The following is a 19872-nucleotide window of genomic DNA, read 5'->3' on the forward strand; positions in this document are numbered from 1 at the left end:
TACATTCCCTCAACCACTCCTCAACAGAATGACTAGGAGGAGGAACCCCCAAAATAGAAAAGACTCAGAGACTGTGACTTCTGCCACAGATTTACAAATGGATACAGATATAACCAAGATTTCAGAAATGGACTTCAGGGTAACAGTTATGAAGACAATAGCTAGAATGGAGAAATTGATTAATGGCAACATAGAGTCTTTAAGGGCAGAAATGAAAGCTGAACTGGCAGAACTTAAAAATACTATCAATGAGATCCAATCTAATCTATATACTCTAACAGCTAGGGTAAACGAGGCAAAAGAACGAATTAGTGATCTAGAAGATCAATTGATAGAATAAAAGGAAAATGGAGGCCTGGGAAAAACAGTTTATAATCCATGAAAAAAGAATTAGAGAAATAAGTGATGCCATGAAACATTCCAATGTCAGAATTATTGGGATCCCTGAGGGGGTGGAGAGAGAGAGAGAGAGAGGACTAGAAGATATATTTCAACAAATCGTAGCTGAGAACTTCCCTAATCTGGGTAGTGAAACAAGCATTAGTGTCCTAGAGGCAGAGAGGACCTCTCCCAAGATCAAGGAAAACAGACAAACGCCCCGGCATGTAATAGTAAAACTCACAAATCTTAGAACCAAGGAAACCATCTTAAGGGCAGTTAGGGGGAAGAGATTCCTTATGTACAGAGGGAGGAACATCAGAATAATGTCAGACTTATCCACAGAGACCTGGCAAGCCAGAAAGGGCTGACAAGACATATTCAGGGTACTGAATGAGAAGAACATGCAGCCAAGAATACTTTATCTGGCAAGGCTGTCATTTAGAATGGATGGAGAGGTACAGAGCTTCCAAGACCAGCAGAAACTGAAAGAATATGTGACCACTAAGCCAGCCCTGCGAGAAATATTAAAGGGGGTTCTATAAAAGGAGAAAGACCCCAAGAGTGATATAGAACAGAAATTTACAGAGACAATCTATAGAAACAAGAACTTCACAGGCAACATGATGACAATAAATTCATATCTTTCAATAATCACTCTCAACGTGAATGGCCTAAATGCTCCCATAAAACAGCTAAGGGTTGCAGATTGGCTAAAAAGACAGGACCCATCCATATCCGTATGAGTCTACAAGAGACTCATTTCAAACCTAAAGATACATCCAGACTGAAAATGAAGGGATGGAGAACCATCTTCCATGCCAATGGCCCTCCAGAGAAAGCTGGGGTAGCAATCCTTATATCAGACAAACTAGATTTTAATCTAAAGACTGTAATTAGAGACACGGAAGGACACTATATCATTCTTAAAGGATCTATCCAACAAGAAGATCTAACAAATGTAAGTATCTATGCCCCCAACATGGGAGCAGCCAACTACATAAGCCAACTATTAACCAAAATAGTCATATTGATAACAATACATTAATTGTAGGAGACCTCAATACTCCACTCTCAGTGATAGATCATCTAAGCAGAAAATCAACAAAGAAACAAGAGCTTTGAATGACACACTGGACCAGATGGACCTCATAGGTATTTACAGAACATTCCACCCTAAAACAACAGAATACTCATTCTTCTCGAGCACACAAGTCCATCATTTTCTTATTGATTTTCTCTCTGGATTATCTAGCCATTGTTCAAAGTGGGGATGTTGAAGTCCCCTACTATTGTGTTGTTATCCATCCCTCCTTTCAGATCTGTTCATATTTGCTTTATATATTTAAGTGCTCCAATGTTGGGTGCTATTATATTTACAATTGTTATGTCCTCTTGATGAATTGAGCTCTTCATTATTATATAATGACCTTATTGGTCTCTTGTTACAGTTTTTGAATTAAAGTCTATTTTGTATGATATAAGTATAGCTACTGCTGCTTTGTTTTCTATTTGTATGGAATATTTTTTTTTTAATCCCTTCACTTTGAGCCTTTATGTGTCTTTAACTGAAATGAGTCTGTTGTAAACAGCATATAGTTGGGTCTTATTTTTTATACTTTTAGTCAATTTCTGCCCTTTGGAGGGGGAATTTAATCCATTTACATTCAGAGTAATTTGATAAGTAAGGACTTATTTCTACCATCTTATTGTTTTCTGGCCCTTTTGTGATTCCCTTGTTTCTTTCTTTCTGTCTTGGTGTTTTCCTCTGTGAATTGATTGTTTCCCATAGTGTATGCTTTGATTCTCTTTTCTTTTTCTTTTGTGTATCTACTGTAGGTTTTTGCTCTGTGGTGACCATGAGGCTTACATAGAACATCTTAGAGTTATAACAGTCTATTAACTTAACTTCGGTGGCATACAAAAACTCTATCCTTTTACTCCCCCCCCCACTTTTGGTTTTTGATGTTACAGTTTACCTCTTTTTATACTGTATTCATTAACAGATTATTTTGACTATACTTATAGCCACAATAGATTCCTTTCTAATTTTCTTTTGTGTATTTAATATAAATTTTTGCTTTGTGATTACTATGAGGTTCACATATATCATTCTATATATATATATGTACATATATATATAACAGTCTATTTTAAGTTGATAGCAACTTAAATTTGAATACTTTCAACACTCTACGTTTTTAACCTCCCCCATGTTTTATGTTTTTGATCCCACATTTACATCTTTTTATTTTATGTATCCTTTAACTAATTATTGTAGTTTTAGTTAATTTTACTACTTTTGTCCCTTATACTAGCTTTATAAGTGATTAATCCATTACTTTTATAATATGTTTAACTTTTCCTATGAGATTTTCACTTCTGCATGGTTTCTTGTCATTAATCAGTGTCACTTCTTTTCAGCTAAAAGAAGTCTCTTTAATATTTCTTGTAAGGCCTGTTTAGTGGTGATGAACTCCTTTAGCTTTTGCTTATCTGGAGAACTCTTTTCTTTACCTCTCTTCTGAATAATAATCTCACTGTGGGTGAATATTCTTTCCTTAAAGTACTTTGAGAATTTCATGCCACCACTTTCTGGCTTGCAAAGTTGCTGCTAAAATATCTGTTGATAGCCTCATAGGGTTTCCCTTGCATGTAGTAAGTTCTTTTTTCTTATGCTGCACTTAGGAGTCTTTCTTTATCTTTATCTTTTGACATTGCAATTATAGTGTGTCTTGGTGTAGAGCTCTTTGGATTTATCTTTTTTGGAACTCTTTGTGCTTCCTGGACCTAAATGTCTGTTTCCTTCCTAGAGTAGGGAATTTTTCAGCCATTATTTATTCAAATAAGTTTTCTACCTCTTTTTCTCTCTCTTCTCTTTCTGGGGCCTCTATAATGTGTACATTATTCCATTTGATATTGTCCCATAGGCCCTTTAAGGGATTTTCACTTGTTCAAATTATTTTTTCTTTTTGTTGCTCTGTTTGGGTGAGTTCCATTGCTTTGTTTTCTATCTTGCTAATCTGCTTTTCTGCTTCTTCCAGTTTGCTGTTGAACCCCTGTAATGTACTTTTCAGTGTAGTTATTGTATTTTTCAGTTCTATGACTTATGTTTGGTACTTTCTTATGTTTTGTCTCTGTTGAAGTTCTTTCTGTGCACATCCATTCTTCTGAGTTTGGTAAGCATCTTTATGAATATTATTTTGAACTCTTTATCAGGTAGATTACTTATCTTCATTTCATTAAGATCTTTTTCTGAGGTTTTGTCTTGTTCTTTCATTTGGAACATATTCCTCTACCTCCTCATTTTATCTGATTCTTTGTGTTTGTTTCTATGTATTAGATGAAACAACTACCTCCCCTATATGAGTCTTGTTGGAGTGGTCTTATGTGGGGGATGGCCCATGGGGGCCAGAAACACAATCCCCCTCTGGCCATCAGAGCCAGGTGCTCCCTGTGTGGGCTGTGTGCACCCTCTGACTGTGGTGTGGCTGAGCTGTAGTGGGAGTGGGTAGGTGGGGTTCTTGCCCAGGCTGTCTGAGATATATTTTTGGCAGGGATGGGGGATTGGGGAGGATGTGGCACTTGCCTGGGTGGCTATGGCTTGGCTGTGGCATGGGGTGTAGGGTGGTGCTTGCCTGGCTGGCTGTGATGTGCTGTGATGTGGAATGAGAGCCCCACATGTGTTAGCAGGTTGGAGGGGGAGATTGCCAAAATGGCACTCACCAGCACCAGCATTGGTAAGGTAGAGTGAAATTGCAAAAATTGTACCTGCCAGTGCTTCTGTCTTTAGAGAAATCCCTGACAAGTTCCTTCCTTTTTGGCATTTGCTTTAGGGTTAGTGTGTCTCCTTCACATATTGTCTAGGCACTTTTCAAACTTCTGCTTTTAATACCATAAAATCCACTACTGGGTATTTACTCAAAGAAAATGGGAACACTAATTCAAAGAGATATATGCACCCCCATGTTTATAGAAGCATTATTTCCAATAGCCAAGATATGAAAGCAACCTAAGTGTCCATCAAAAGACGAATAAAAAGATGTGGTGTATATATATGCTGCAGAGTATTATTCAGCCATAAAAAGAGTGAGATGTTTGCAACAACATGGTTGGACCTAAAGGGTATTATGCTAAGTGAAGTAAGTCAGACAGCGAAAGACAAGTAACATGTGATTTCACTTTATGTGGAATCTAAATGGACACATACACACACATGCAAATGAATAAATAAACAACAACAATAAAAAAAACAGAAACAGACTCATAAATACAGAGAACAAACTGGTAGCTATCAGAGGGGAGGATGGTAGGGCTATGGGTGGTTATCAGAGAGAAGGAAGGCTTCCAGCTATGCAATGAATAAGTCATGAGGATGAAAGGTACAGAATAGGGAATATAGTTAATGATATTTTAATAGCAATGGATGGTGACATATGGTAGCTACACTTGTGAACATAGCATAATGTACAGAGTTGTAGAATCACTATGTTTTACACCTAAAACTAACATAATATTGTTTGTTAACTATACTTCAATTAAAAAAAAGATCAAAAACTCTCTATGAAACAAAGAAACAAACGTATTGCTGCTTTTGCACTGGGTCCTAGGGCAAGCAAGTCTGTAAGAGTCCTTTAAGGGCAGGTTCTCCATTCCCTACAGTTCTGGACATAATCCCTGATGGTTTTATGTTTTGGGGGCTGGTCTCTCAGGTGCCAGACCCAAGGGTTGGGGTGCCTAATGTGGGGCACAAACTCCTTGCTCCTCAGGGAAGAGTTCCATGTTTTTGAGATTTCATTCCGATTGTGGATTGCAACTCTTTGGGTGGCGTTTTTGGTGAGAGCATATGTCTGCCTCTCCTACCAAAATCAGTGTGGCTCTTTTATTTTTTGTTGTGGAGATGCTGTTCATCTAGTTTTTAAGATTTTTTTCAGAGGAAATTATTCCATATGTAGCTGTAGATTTGTTGTGTCAGTAGGAGGAGTTGTGTTCAGTATCTTCCTATGCCAACATCTTAGACCCAATACCGGGAGATTTCTTAAAGGGTCTACCTAACAGAAAATATAACAATTCAACAACTAAAGAAGTATTTTAGAAATCCAGCCTGTAATACTATAGGCAGAACACGATCAGCCTGTATCCTCTATGGGGCTATTTTAAAAGTACCATGTCTGGGTCCTACCCACAAGCAATTAAGTTAGGATCTCTGGGGTGTGAGGCTTGGATATTGGTGTTTTTAAAAAGCTTCCATGTGGTTTTAATGCTATTAAGGTAAAGAATGATTGTTCTTTTCTATTTTCCTTTTTCAGTTTTCACCCAGGAAATATTTTATGAATTTCTTCTTTACATATGGCACTTTTTATTTTTTGTTACTTATAATTCAGCGTAGATTGAAGTATATAAACTCTCACCAAATTCCATGGCCATTTTACCTATTAGCATCACCACTAAACTTTTTTGTGTCGACTTGTCTTCATATGATTAAATAATTAGCATGTTCAAGGATTGTGTTTCTGTCTACTTTTCTATTCCTGAAGTTAAATTTTAAGGTAGGATTAGTACTATATTACTATATTAGTAAAAAGTCACTAGAAAGAGAAAATTGTATTTTGTAAGTGTGATGCCATTTCATAATGTTGCTATTCTTTTGAGGTAGCCAGACCACATTTTGATGTGACATTTCTTACCAAAATGAAAAGCCTTAAGTACTTAAATACCTTTCAGAACGATTAATAAAATTGCTGATTGTTCTTTCCTGCTGTGGGCAATGTCCTTAGGTCTTTGACATCAAATTATAGATATTAGTAATTATGTATTTAGAGTGTTTAAGCTAATAAGACAGAATAAGGGACCGTCTAAAACAAGGTAAGTTTTTTTCCCACAAAGAATCTTTTGAATATATTATCTCATCTCTCCCCAATTTACAGATGTGATTCAAGAAGTATATGACTTTTCTCTAGATTTTTAAACTAGTATATGGGTTGAATACGGGTTTGATGAGAGCTCTGTTTGATTCTAGAGCCCATGTTCCCACCCTCCTCCCCACCAATATTACATTGTCTCTGTGTCCCTAGAAAATCCAGGAATGTGTATACATAGGTGATATTTGAAATCATTTTTTATGTGTTTCTTTTATGTATGATATGATTTAGCCTTTTTTTCCCCCCCAGGATAATACCCTTCAAGCTGAATGGCCCTCAGCAGATGAATCTACCACCAGCAGTATTTCACCACTTGATTTCAGCTCTGGTCCTCCCTCAACCACTGGCAGGGAACTCTGGTCAGAAAGCCCTTTGGGTGATTTAGTGTCTACACTCAAATTAGCCTTTCCCTCGAAGGTGGGCCTCAGTTCTTCCCCAGAGGTTTTAGACGTTAGCAGCTTGACTCTTCATTCTGTCACCCCAGCAGTGCTTCAGACTGGCTTGCCTGTGGTTTCTAAGGAAAGGACTTCTGGATCTCACATACTAGAAGATGGTAAGGGATTCTAATTACTTTTCATACTTTTTTACTTTATTGTATCAGATGACAGGGTTTTGAAGAGAGAAAGAGACTAAGGTTAATAGAAAAGCATGGTAGCATCTATTAGGAGGAAATGTCTTGAGAAAGCCATGTGAGAGAGGGAATGGTCAGATTTAATTGGTTGGAATGGAGAGTCCAAATAGGTAAATAATAAGAAATGAACTTGGTGGGCTGGGCTGGGGATCAATTAATAGATACTTTGAACATCCTTTTAAAGAATACATAATTTAATTAAATTATTGAAGAACTACTTTATTTACTTGAATATTGTAGTGATAAACAACATCAAAGAAGATTATTATAGTAACTTTTAATAGGATTGATTGTGGGGGCCAAGTATAGAGATTTTAGCTTGCGTTAGGCTTGAGAAAGGGAGAACTGATATAGGGTAGCTACAGCAGAGATTAAGAAATGACAATCAAGTAGATGATTTAGATGTTGTGGAGGAAAGGAAAAGTCAATGTGACTTATGAATGGAGTATATAGTGAAAGAGGAAGTTGAACAAAGATATAAACAATGAGTTCAAGATTTTAAACACTGAGTGAATTTGGAGGAATGATGGGCAATAAACATAATTAGGAAATGGGAATTCAAAGACAAAATTTCCTAAGGAATTTTCTCCCTTAGTTACCACTAGATCAGTCTTTGTTGTCAATATGGTTACCAGCAGTTCTTTATTTCCACGGAATAAAAAAATCAAGTGTTTGAAGATGAATTAGCTCAATAGCTGAGATCTTATTATCCTCAGGGAAGAGGGGTATATTCATGAGTGGTTGTACCATATCACAAAAACATAATGAGTTCTTCTTGCTTGCTAATTTATCAGAGTAAAAATTAGCAACTGTATCTCCTAACTTAATGAGAAAAAACATAAGTAGCTGGCTTTATTAGGAGGACTAGGAATACATTTTGACAACTCTGTAGATTAATTAATGGAAAACTTTATTTTTAGGATTAATCAAAGTTGAAGGGTCAGAAGATTTTCTTTCTGTTCATCAATTGCCTTCAAGTCCATTCACTCACCTGGTGCCAAAGGAAACAATACCATCTGTGGAAGACTCTGGAGTGTCTTTGACATCCTCACCATATCTGACCTCCTCTGTCACTGTAGATCTTCTTGCTAAAGAAGTAACTATCCCTTCTGGCTTGGACTCTTTGGCCTCCAAAGTCAAAGACGAATTAGAAGTGAGCACTTTGATGCCAGACACATCCATAGAAAAAGAGTTTATATTTGAGAGTGGTTTAGGTTCAGGGTCTGGGCAAAAGGTAGATCAGATTACTTGGCCATGGAGTGAGACTTCATTAGAGAAGAGTTCTGAACCACTGTCTAAGTCATGGCTTGAAGATCAGGAGTCACTTTTGCCAACTGAGGGTATAGATGAGAAATTAGTTATAGATGACAAAATAGATTCTACAGGGCAAAGTATTGACTATTTAAAATATGGGCATTTTGATAGATCCACAAAGTTTGCAGAGGAAGAGCTCATTGGTGGACCTACTATGCCCATCTTTGCAGAGACCACAACTCAATCTGCATCTCTAATTCTCTCCAAGCAAATATCAGAGGTACCTGACATAGATTATTACTCAATTACCAATGCACCTCTTCTACTGACATCTATAGCAATCTCTGCTTCTACTGATAAACCAGAGCTACCATTTCTAAAGGAGGATATGGAACAAACTACAGAATCATCCAACCACGAATGGTTTGACAATGAGGTTTCAGTAACGAAGCCAGATATGCAACATTTGGGGACCATATTGCCAGAATCAGATGTACTTTGGGCAGGAACTTCTTCCCTAGGGAAATTGTCTAGAGACACATTGGCAAGTACACCACAGACTACTGACAAGCTCTGGCTGAAATCTTCCATGACACAGTCTACCAAAGTGTCTCCAACCACAAGCTCCACCCTGCTAGAGGATGAAGTAATTATGGGTGTTCAGGATATTTCATTAGAACTGGACTGGATAGGCACAGATTACAATCAGCCTGGGCTAATCCCGGAGGAAAATGGCAAGGTTGGTAGTTATGTGGAAATGTCTACAAATGTTCACTCCACAGAGAGGGCTATTGTGGTGCAGCCCACGGAAGGACATGACTTGAATCATACCCAGACTGCAGGAGCTTTGTTGGTTTTCTTCAGCCTCCGAGTGACAAACATGATGTTTTCAGAAGATCTGTTTAATAAAAACTCTTTGGAATATAAAGCACTGGAGCAAAGATTTTTAGAACTGGTAAGCGCTAGAAGTGAAACATGGGCCTTAGTGAATAATCATGTATGAACTAACCCTCTTTCCCCTAAACACAGAAGATCTGAGCCAATGAAAGTGTGGTCTGTTGTGGACATTTCATTTACAAATAGTGTCATGGCCTAGCTTTGGTAGGAAAACAATAAGGCAGATAGATATAAGAAATGGAAAACACAAATATAGCATGAGGGTGATGTACTAACTTAGATACTGAAGATTGTATTCCATCAATTATGGGACTGAAACAAGTTTAAAATTTCTTTTCACATGTTACTCTGAGACCAGTGTTTTGGTAGGTACTTATGATACCTTCACTGTTGTGATTCTTTAGTGAAACAGAGAGAATAAACTCCCTGGGTATCTAAAACTGTCTGAGTTCCATGGGTTCCTAAATATCACTGTGAAAATCTCTTGACTCTCAAATAATTCAAAATTTATACTTTTATTGATGAACGGTTTAAATAATGTAAATAGAATACAGCTTGGAAAAATGGGGGAGGGGCTCATCCTTGTTCTTTTGGTTGGGGGTTGGTATATTTTGAACAAAATGCAAAACCTTGTAAATAAACTGACTACTTTTCATTATTGTAGCTGGTTCCCTATCTCCAGTCAAATCTCACAGGGTTCCAGAATTTAGAAATCCTGAACTTTAGAAATGGCAGTATTGTGGTAAACAGCCGAATGAAGTTCGTGAAGTCTGTCCCTCCTAATGTCAACAATGCTGTATACATGATTCTGGAAGACTTTTGCACCACTGCCTACCAGACCATGAACTTGGCTATTGATAAATACTCCCTTGATGTGGAATCAGGTAATGGTATTGAATACTATGATGTTTTCTTAGTGGAATCCAGTGAATATTCTTGTGTATTTTCTTCTATACTGAGTCAAGGTGAATTAATTACTTGAAGGAAAAAGGGTACTATGTCAGGCAAAATCTTCACATCTTGCTAATTATTAAATGATCTCTTCATAGGACATCAATATCATTCTCTTTTTAAAAGGATTGTTCACACGCATTATCTTGTTCACCTCTCATTCCCTTTTCTACCTATTCTGTCTAGCTCTAGCTCTCTCTTTTACTTATCCACTGGATCTGCTCTGGCTGCATCTCTTAAGTTGCCAAGTCCAAATGATTTTGGACTCTTTTTCCTTCTATATTATTTTCCTAAGCTGTTTTACCCATTTACATTATTGTAAGTCTTAGGTAAATATCAGTAATTCTCCACATTTTTTACATGCAGATCTTCTGAGCTCCAGAATCAAAATCTAACTATGTATTTGATGATCTCAATTTGGATGTATCCTGTGTATATCAAACTTAAGATATCTAAGAATGAGCTCTTGTTTTCCATATCTCCCCCTCTTTTAACTAAATCTAATCCTTCTGTCAGCTTCACCATCTTGAGAAATTAAAGCCATGTCCACTCAGCTACTTAAGTCAGAAACCTGGGAAGTCCATTCTGATACCTGTTTCCATTACCCCCAAATTATGTTGATTCTGAATATTCTAAATATATCTCAAATCTGTGTACTTCTCTTTCTCCATTGCTGCTAGTCTAGGCCAAGCATTCATCACCCCTCATTTGAACCAGTTTCCCTACTACCTCTCCCCTACCCCTTCTCCCAGACAGCAGCCAGGGTGCTCTGCCTAAAACATCAGATTATTTCACTTTTCTGCTTGAAATACTTCAGTTGGCTTCCTGGTTCAACAGCCACGTTTTTACTTCCTCAGATGCAAGAAACTTTTCTTGCCTTAAAGACTTTGTGCAAAGTATCTTTAATCTCCAGAGTAGCAAGGAAATCAGTGATTCTCAAAACCATATTAGATTCTCTGGAAAGAGACTATTTTTTGGCTGAATCTCATGCTTTTTCATCTAGATGAGTCTATGGATTATTTCCACCTAATTCATCTGTCTTTCATATCTATGTCATCATTTGCCATTCACAGATTGCCATTCACCAGTGAACAACATATAGTAGAACCAAGTGGGATGAAAGACCCATCATGGTCAATGTCTTATATAATTTCTGACTGGTTATTATCCTAATTATTTAAAATTTTTATTTTTTTCTTACCTAATCAAAGAAAAATAAAGTTACTGAAGTCAAAATATTATTAGGAATAGCCTAAGAAGGTAGAGGGCTGATTTATTTTTCTAACATTGCCTTCCACAAATCTCACATGTTCTTAGCTGCTCTGATTGGGTTATACTCACTCCTAAGGCTCCTATCAGTTCTCTGGGCTCTGTCTCCTATTTGTTCGCACTGTGGGATAAGGCATTTAGCTTCATGTATAGAACAGAGGTAGCCTATAGTAGGTTAGGGTTGGTGCAAATGAATGGTACATGAAAACTATGTTGAATTTAGATTGACAGTTACATGGCATGGGTTTTAAAGTGTCTAAATGCTCTCTAAATGAACAGGCTTACCCAGATCATTGGGTTTTATGCTTTGGCTCTGGGTTTCAGAGAAATTTGACAAAAGCTCTCCAATCTAAGTGGTGATGGTGTATTTTATGGTTCAGGAAGGGGGCTGTCCCTTGGTACTTTGGAGGGGGGGAAGTGTTTCTGGAGGGGCTTCATGCACCCCAATTCCTATGTTTTGCCTTTTCTTGTATGATTCTCTAGGTTTTTTTTTTTTTTTTATGTTTTAGGTGATCAAGCCAACCCTTGCAAGTTTCAGGCATGCAATGAATTTTCTGAGTGTTTAGTCAACCCTTGGAGTGGAGAAGCAGAGTGCAGATGCTACCCTGGGTACTCGAGTGTGGAAGAACTACCCTGTCAGAGTCTCTGTGACCTACAGCCTGACTTCTGCTTGAATGATGGAAAGTGTGACATTATGCCTGGACATGGGGCCATTTGTAGGTATGTTGTAGTTAGAGATTTTGGTTTCCCAATGTTAAAAATACTTCCTCGGAAGAAGATGGGTCTACACCTATGACTTTAGGATAATCACAGCAAAATTTATTATAGAAGTTATATCTAGGCAATAGATGGATGCCATCTAGTTCTCATGTGAAGACTGGGTCAATTAATAGGGCTGAATTATATACAGTTCAATTGATTATTTTATTTTATACTTTTAAGATGCTGTAAGAAAAACATTACTTAAATGTGTCTTAATTAGAGTAGGTGGAGATCTTTGTGTTGGTTCTTAGTGGTGATGATAAGGCAATTGGTACTCAAATTAGGTTTAGGCTAAGAGTAATACTTTACACTGTGAAATTTTGTTGTCTACTTGACAACAAGAATAAGAATGCCTGTAGCTTTCCCTTGGTCCCACTGAGTGTTCAAAAATAAAGAAAAGCAAGTATTTAAAGTCTTTGAAATTGTGACAAATATATTTTAAGTACCTAAGATCCATTTTTTAACAAGGCAGAACCAAAGAAACTCCATTAGACAGATGAGCAGATTCAGGTAGCCTAACAATTCTCCCCTGCTCATTATCCTTGAACAAAACAAAACAAATCAACCTCTGAACCACACAATAACTAGTCACGTGGGTGTAAAAGGAGAGAATGCTGAGAATAAGCAGAGAAAAATGAATAAGAGGATGGTTTATGAATGTCAAGATGGGCAAATGTTATAGATGCCAGACACAGAGGGGGAATGATCTAGACTCTTCTGTACGAAAAAGTATAAAGTTTAGCTAGAAAACTCAAAAGAAAAATCGTCTTTTTATTTTCAGAGAAATTAATATTATTTTGAAAAGCAGTCATTTCCTTGCTGCTCTTGGAATTGAAGACACTTTTGCACAAGTCTGGAGACTGGGGGGTTGGGGACATCTCTGCAGTGTGGTGAAAGGACACTAGGAGTCTGGAGACCTGGGTTCTAGACCCAGATCTGTTGCTGACTAATTGTGTGATCTCAGTCTATTTCCTTCCTAGGTCTGTTTTTTTTGTTAATTATAAATAAGGAAGTTAAATAGAACACTTTAAGTCTAGTCAGTCTTTTATGCAGTCATTTACAAATAGTCAGGGAGGACCTACTGTGTCTGTACCAGGCACTAATCACAACCTTAAATTGTGTGATCATTGAACCTGTTATGTTCACTTCTTTTTTTTTTAATTTTTAATTTTTTTTAAAGATTTTATTTATTTGACACACAGAGAGAGATCACAAGTAGGCAGAGCGGCGGGCAGAGGGAGAGGGAGAAGCAGGTTCCCCACTGAGCAGAGAGCCTGATGCGGAACTCGATCCCAGGACCCTGGGATCATGACCTGAGCTGAAGGCAGACGCTTAACTGAGCCACCCAGGCGCCCCTCTTATGTTCACTTCTTTATTAAAGCTTCACTTGGTCAGCATGTATTATGCTACCTTTCCCCAGTCCCACTGAAGGTTCTGCCACTGTTGTTTTCAACACAGTGATTCTGTTTTTAGACTTTGTTACTTCTCATTACAGATGCCGGGTGGGTGAGAACTGGTGGTACCGAGGTGAACACTGTGAGGAGTTTGTGTCTGAGCCCTTGGTCATAGGCATCACCATTGCCTCCGTGGTTGGACTTGTGCTTGTCTCTTCGGCTCTTGTCTTCTTCTTTGTCAGGACTCTTCAGGCTCATTATGTTAGGAGAGAAACAGAGAGGTCCATCAGGTAAATAAGAAAAATTGCTCTCTAATGGAATAAAATGTTCCTTTTACTCATTTATTTTGTACTTACTATATGCCAAATATTGGATAAGGATCTGGGTGGAGGAGATAGCTATAAAGTTGAATAAAAACATGGTCCCTGTCCTTAAAGGATGTCAGATTGGAAACAAACATAAGCAGCAGAATGAATACAATGAGTGATAAATTTGTTTTGCCTGGGAAGAGAGTCTTAGAAGTTTTAATGATGGTTATAATGTTTAGCTGGACACAAGAGTAGATATTTGCTCTGGGGGTGACTAATTGAATGAGCATGAGCAAAGTCAGGGAGGCATCCATGAATCTCAATGGGCACACTGAAGGAATGGCATTGTTGAATGTGGCCAAAATGCTTGTTTTGTGCTGGGGAATGGTTAGAACTGTGATGGACCTGAGGTGAGGCCCTCGTGTAAGGACCAGATCTGTTAATTTGTTCCTTTTGGCTCATTCTGGTGGTAATTAGCCAGATTTCAATATTTTTATTTATTTATTTTTTTAAAAAGATTTATTTATTTATTTGAGAGAGAGCATGCATGCATGCACGCATGACTGGGTAGAGGAGAGAGGGAGAGAATCCTCAAGCAGACTCCGCGCTGAGCACAGAGGCCACTGTGGGGCTCGATCTCACCACCCATGAGATCATGACCTGAGCCGAAACCAAGGGTCAGAGACTCAACTGACTGAGCCATCCAGGTGCCCTGTAATTAGCCAGATTTTAAATCTGGGTAAGAATCTGACAAGAACTGAAATCTGGTTCTCTGTTTAGTAGCTTCATTAATGGGGGAAATAAAACCTGCTCAACTTAGTAGGCTAGGGATTCAAAGACTTTTTAGTTATTATGTGTTTGTAATCCCTGTTTGTAGTCTGCTTCTGTGCTTCTAGAGTCTATAGGATCTATACTTTGGGTTCAGGTTACCTTCCCTCACCCTCGGTTGTGGCTAAGGAGTCACCTCTCCTAGGTTCCCAGAGCACCCAGGACATACTTTCATCATTGTTCTTATACTTTTTATTGACTCTGACTTTGCATTAGAGTATAATCTCATTCAGGACAGGGTTCCAAAAACTCTTTGTGTCATCAGCATCTAGGATAATCCTAGGCATATAATCAATGCTCAGTAAATATTTGTAGATCTGAATTGAATTTCACCGAGGTCTCCCTATATTTATTTTCTATCAGATTCTCTGTGCGGTTACAGGGTTACATACTGATTTTGATTTGCATACTCTGGGAATGATGGAGCCATATTCATTTAATGAAATACTATCTGTTGACAGACATATTTCCCCATAAACATTTATTGATAATCACTGTGGGGCAAGTAAAGATGAATGAGACATGAAACAGTAATTCCATAGTGCACTTACCATGTAGTTGGGGAGATGATAATGATAACACTTGATCTGGATATTTTTCATAGTCACCTTCCCACATTTGTATCCAGTCCACCTCTTTTTCTTGTCCAACAGAAATCTTGCTGCAGGTAAACAGTCTCCTAAGTAGTTGAGCATCTGAAGAACCTGAACCAACCATACTTTTTTTTGTGACTCCAGCAGGCAGCCCGACAGCCTTGCATCCATTGAAAATGCTATTAAATACAATCCTGTGTATGAAAGCCACGTGGCCGGACCCAAGCAGCCTGAGAAACCCTATCCTCAGCACCCCTTCTCTAGTTCTGCAGGTGGAGAGATGATTGGTGGTCTGAGCAGAGAAGAAATCAGGCAAATGTATGAGAACAGTGAGCTTTCCAGTGAGGTAGGAGACTGCTTTTTTTGTTGCTGCTGTGCTGCTGCTGCTGGTGTATGTGCATGTGTACGCATGTGTGCTGCATGTGTGAGCATGTGTGCTAGTGGTTTCTTTTTCCATTATTAGCAAACACTCTCTCTCCTCCCTCCCTTCCTTAGGAGTATATGTCTGGGTTTTTCAGAGTGATTCCTGCAATATCCAAACCTCCCATTTCTCTGAAAAGGCCATTCTTTCCTATAGCTCTCCCCTGAATAGCCCAGAAGGTTTTTCTAATACAATGTATGGTCTCTTTTTCTTTTCTAAGGAAATTCAAGAAAGAATGAGAATATTGGAACTGTATGCCAGTGATCCTGAGTTTGTAGCTCTTGTGAGAGAACATCAAATGTAAGCTTTTGCTACAGCCTCCTCCTCAGGTTCCTAACAGGGTGCCTTAGATTAGAGGCACTAGCGTGAGTACATAATTCCCATCCACATGACATGGGTTCTGGTGATGACCAATGTTTGTTGAGTTCTTTACAGTTCATATGCTTCCACACAGATTACCTCATTTATTCTTCATAATGACTTTTTAAGTTGAATGTTTTGTATTTAAAATTTTAAAAAGATTTTATTGGTTTATTTGAGAGAGAGAGAGAGAGGGAGGGAGGGAAGGAGGGAAAGAGAGCACACATGAGATGGGGGCGGGCAGAGGGAGCAGCAGACTCCCTGCTCAGCAGGGAACCCAGTACGGGGCTCGATCCCAGGACCCCGGGATCATGACCTGAGCTGAAGGCAGATGCTTAACCGACTGAGCCACTCAGGCACCCCTGTATATTTTATAAATGAGGAGAGGAAACCTCGGAGAGACGAAGGGACTTAAGACCACGATGATAGCAAATGGCAGAGAAGATTTAAAACCAAGACACTATCTGTTTTAAGATAGTTTTAAGTTCTAAGATTTAAAACTAAGACACTATCTGTTCTGGCCTAGAGACTCCTGAACTGTGCCATATTTTCTCTCTTTTACCACAGATATCACCTGTGATTAATGCTATACAATCTTTTTCATAGACAGTTTCTATGAAAAGCACTTGAGCCATAAATCCTCACATATTTTGATGTATCCTTCCATTTCCATCTTTGTAGACACTTGTCAGTATGCTTTGAATTACACAAATCTCATTAAGGTATATCTCTTCCTTTATCAAGTTCATCTTACGTTTCACTCTCTTTCCATTTGCTTTTCTTGGCATGCATTTTGGGCAAGTGTCTGTAACTATTTTTCTTTGTTCCCCAGAATCCATAACCAGACTTAGGTTACAAAAATAAACTATCTTGTAAAGAGACCATTATGGACATTAATTGAGTATATTGGGTGAGATATAATTTGGCTTTGATATTTGGTCCTGCTGCCCTCATAAAGGTACTTCGTCATGGATGGGTTCCACCGACACCAGATATCTTCACCTGGCTTTTAGAAGAGAAAAACCAGAGCAATTCATGCATGCTTGCAGAAGAAATTGATGAAGGGTCATGATCACACATGGCTCTGATGGGAGCCGCTGCCCCATTGCTCTGAATCCCTTTGTTCCAATAGGCAGCCCCTCACTCATGGTTCTTCTCTGATTAATTGGAACCTAAGGAAACTGAAGAAGATGCTTTTTTTTTTAAGATTTTATTTATTTATTTGGCAGAGAGAGACACAGCGAGAGAGGGAACACAAGCAGGGGGAGTGGGAGAGGGAGAAGCAGACTCCCTGCGGAGCAGGGAGCCTGACATGGGGCTCGATCCCAGGACCCTGGGATCATGACCTGAGCTGAAGGCAGACGCTTAACGACCCAGGCACCCCTGAAGAAGATGCTTTTTAAATTCAAAGTACATGGTGGAGACTCCTTTAAAAATCTCTGAACATCTGACTTGGTCCATGGGAGGTGCTGTCAACCTTGCTGAATGCTGTTAGAGCAGTATTACTGGGAGTCTGCCTTTTAAAGACCAGGTCTCCTACTCCTCCTTGCATCTCCAGCCAGCAGATGACCTGTGGCTTCATTTGAGTGTTATCCAATAGAAAGAACACGACTGATGTTTCCTAAGATTCTTTTTAAGCCCCTTAGAGCCACCTGCTTGAATGTGTTCCCCGAATTAAAAATGCATTTCATCTGGACTAAGACATCCAAAGAAAGGATTCAGGAGAGCCTAATTAGGGACACACAGATTAACTACATGCTATAGTTCCTTATGGTAACTGCCAATGAAATATACAAAAAATAAAATAAATAAATCCATGTAATAAAGATTTAAACAAGAAGATCCAGTGAAACAAAAGAAAGTCCACACAGACACTGTAACCCTAAGAGGGATGTTCATTGAGGGAAGACAGCATTGAAAAAATGTTAGGCATGAAGTCCATATGACATTTTCAATTTCACTTAGTCTCAGCATTTTCATCTACGAGTAGCCCAAGAAAATGTTAGTAGGCTTGATTTAGAATTCATAAAAGCATGACATGGTCTTGACAGAGTGGAGTTTCTTTTTTTGTTTTTGTTTATTTGTCTTGTTTGTTTTTTTAATTCAGTAAAGCACAGGACAACTTCCCTGCACAGAAAGAAAATAGAAAGTGTTGGTGATCTTAGGAACATAGCTTGGTGATGTATTACAACAAAAGTGCATTTTAGGGCATTCTTGCCTTTTCCATTAATTCTTTTCTTTTCTTTCTTTTTTTTTTTCATGGAAGGGAAGAACTTTAATCAAAACTTGTATTTTGAAACTGACCAGAAGCCTAAAGAAGATGGAGATCACTTCCTACCTATGTCATATAATTAACCTGGATTACGAACTCTGTTGGAAGAAGAATTTTCACTTAAAAAATTAAGTTTGGGGACCAAATTTTTTTTCTAGCTTAAACTTCAGAATGTAGTAAGAGATGTGACAGTTTTTATACCTACAAAGTCCAAAAGCTGTATTTAAAGAAACTGAAAACTGTATGAGTTCTGGAAAGTATTCTACAAGGAAAAAATGGCCTGGGAGTTCAGGCTGCATTTGCTGTCTGCTTCTGAATCTCTGAAGGTGTGTCTGAGTAACTGTGGCTCAGGTTTTCCTGGAGGAAGATAAGGTGAGATTCTTACAGGAGAAGGCAGGTTTAGTAAGTGAGTATTTTGTAGCATGTTTGGTATTGTTAGGTGGAATGAGAGACCTTTGAAGTAGTTTTAATAGAGTTTGTAGTCAGACACTCATCTAAATAAAAAATATTGTTTTTTTGGCAATTAGACTGCTGAAGAAAAAAACACCTTTTGCTGTAGTATAGAGTTAAGCTTGTCATTTTTCTACCAGAGTTTTGAATTTCCTGGGCATGTGAATCAAGGCCACATTTTTGTTAACTATGTCAGTATCCTTTTTTTCAGTTGTCAAGGACAATACATATGTATAATGTTTAATGGGTTCCTGTTAGACTGCTGATGAATTTAATCATGTAGACAGGGAGGGAGTGGGCATTGGGTCAAGGCCCGGGCACTGAGAATACACTTTGCCAATTGGTGGGTGGACTGAGTCCAGCTAATGGGCTCCCTACTCTTTGTCTGCTTTTTCATGTTGTCCTAGGCAAGTCCTGGATCTTCTCTAGTTCCTGGTATATTAATTTGGAAAGCAGCACCAACTACCTCACATAGTATAGGTTAGCTTGTTTACATTGCTTCTCCATTATGTAGTAGCTCGTGTCTAAATTCATTCCTGCTTCCATGAAACATGACAGGACTTTTATTGCAATTAAAAATTTTTAAAAATTAGGTAGGAAATGTCCACATATTATATAAATCTTAGTTGAAAATGGAAGTTTTCCTCTTTCTCTCTAGTATGTTTTCGAATGGGTAGCTTTGGAGGGGGCAAGGAGAGGGCCAAATAATCTTCACTTTTAATATCAAATTGCATATAAAAATAGCTTATTATTGATATAGTTATTTTATGTTAGATGTCTTCATGTTTGCCAAAGACAATCTTGAACATTTCGATTTCTTTCTGACCAGATAGAACTAACCAGGATAGATTGACTATGAGATAAAATACTTGGTTCACTTATTTTTTTTTCTCAACTTGATGATTGCCGATGTCGCTCATTATGGAGGCACCCAAAACTAAATCTCTGAGTAAATGGCACAGTAAAGCTATTGAAAGTCTAGAAGATATCCAGGTAGTTTGCAAAGTATGCATGGTATGTGTTTGTATGAAGGTTCCCATATCTCGGTATTTCTTTTCATTTCCTACTCACTTAATGGATTTTCTACAAGTTCAGTGTAGATACAAGCCACTGCTGGGACATTTTCTACTGGCTCATTTGAAAGGAATTGATGATTATCTTTAAAGCATTATAAATGTTAATG

General features: G+C 38.2%; 1 protein-coding gene across 1 annotated transcript in view; it reads left to right on the forward strand.

The window, feature by feature from the left end:
- Nucleotides 1-19388, forward strand: part of IMPG2 (interphotoreceptor matrix proteoglycan 2) — a 77096-nt gene extending 57708 nt beyond the window's left edge. Inside the window, 8 exon segments of the mRNA XM_035728990.1 lie at nucleotides 6549-6852; nucleotides 7851-9139; nucleotides 9746-9965; nucleotides 11811-12021; nucleotides 13559-13738; nucleotides 15286-15532; nucleotides 15828-15907; nucleotides 18234-19388. Coding sequence (XP_035584883.1) covers nucleotides 6549-6852; nucleotides 7851-9139; nucleotides 9746-9965; nucleotides 11811-12021; nucleotides 13559-13738; nucleotides 15286-15532; nucleotides 15828-15907; nucleotides 18234-18246 — 2544 coding nt within the window. The 3' untranslated portion in view covers nucleotides 18247-19388.
- Nucleotides 19389-19872: the final 484 nt, after the last annotated feature.

The sequence above is a fragment of the Zalophus californianus genome, chromosome 1 (genome assembly GCF_009762305.2).
Source record: "Zalophus californianus isolate mZalCal1 chromosome 1, mZalCal1.pri.v2, whole genome shotgun sequence".
Lineage (NCBI taxonomy): Eukaryota > Metazoa > Chordata > Mammalia > Carnivora > Otariidae > Zalophus > Zalophus californianus.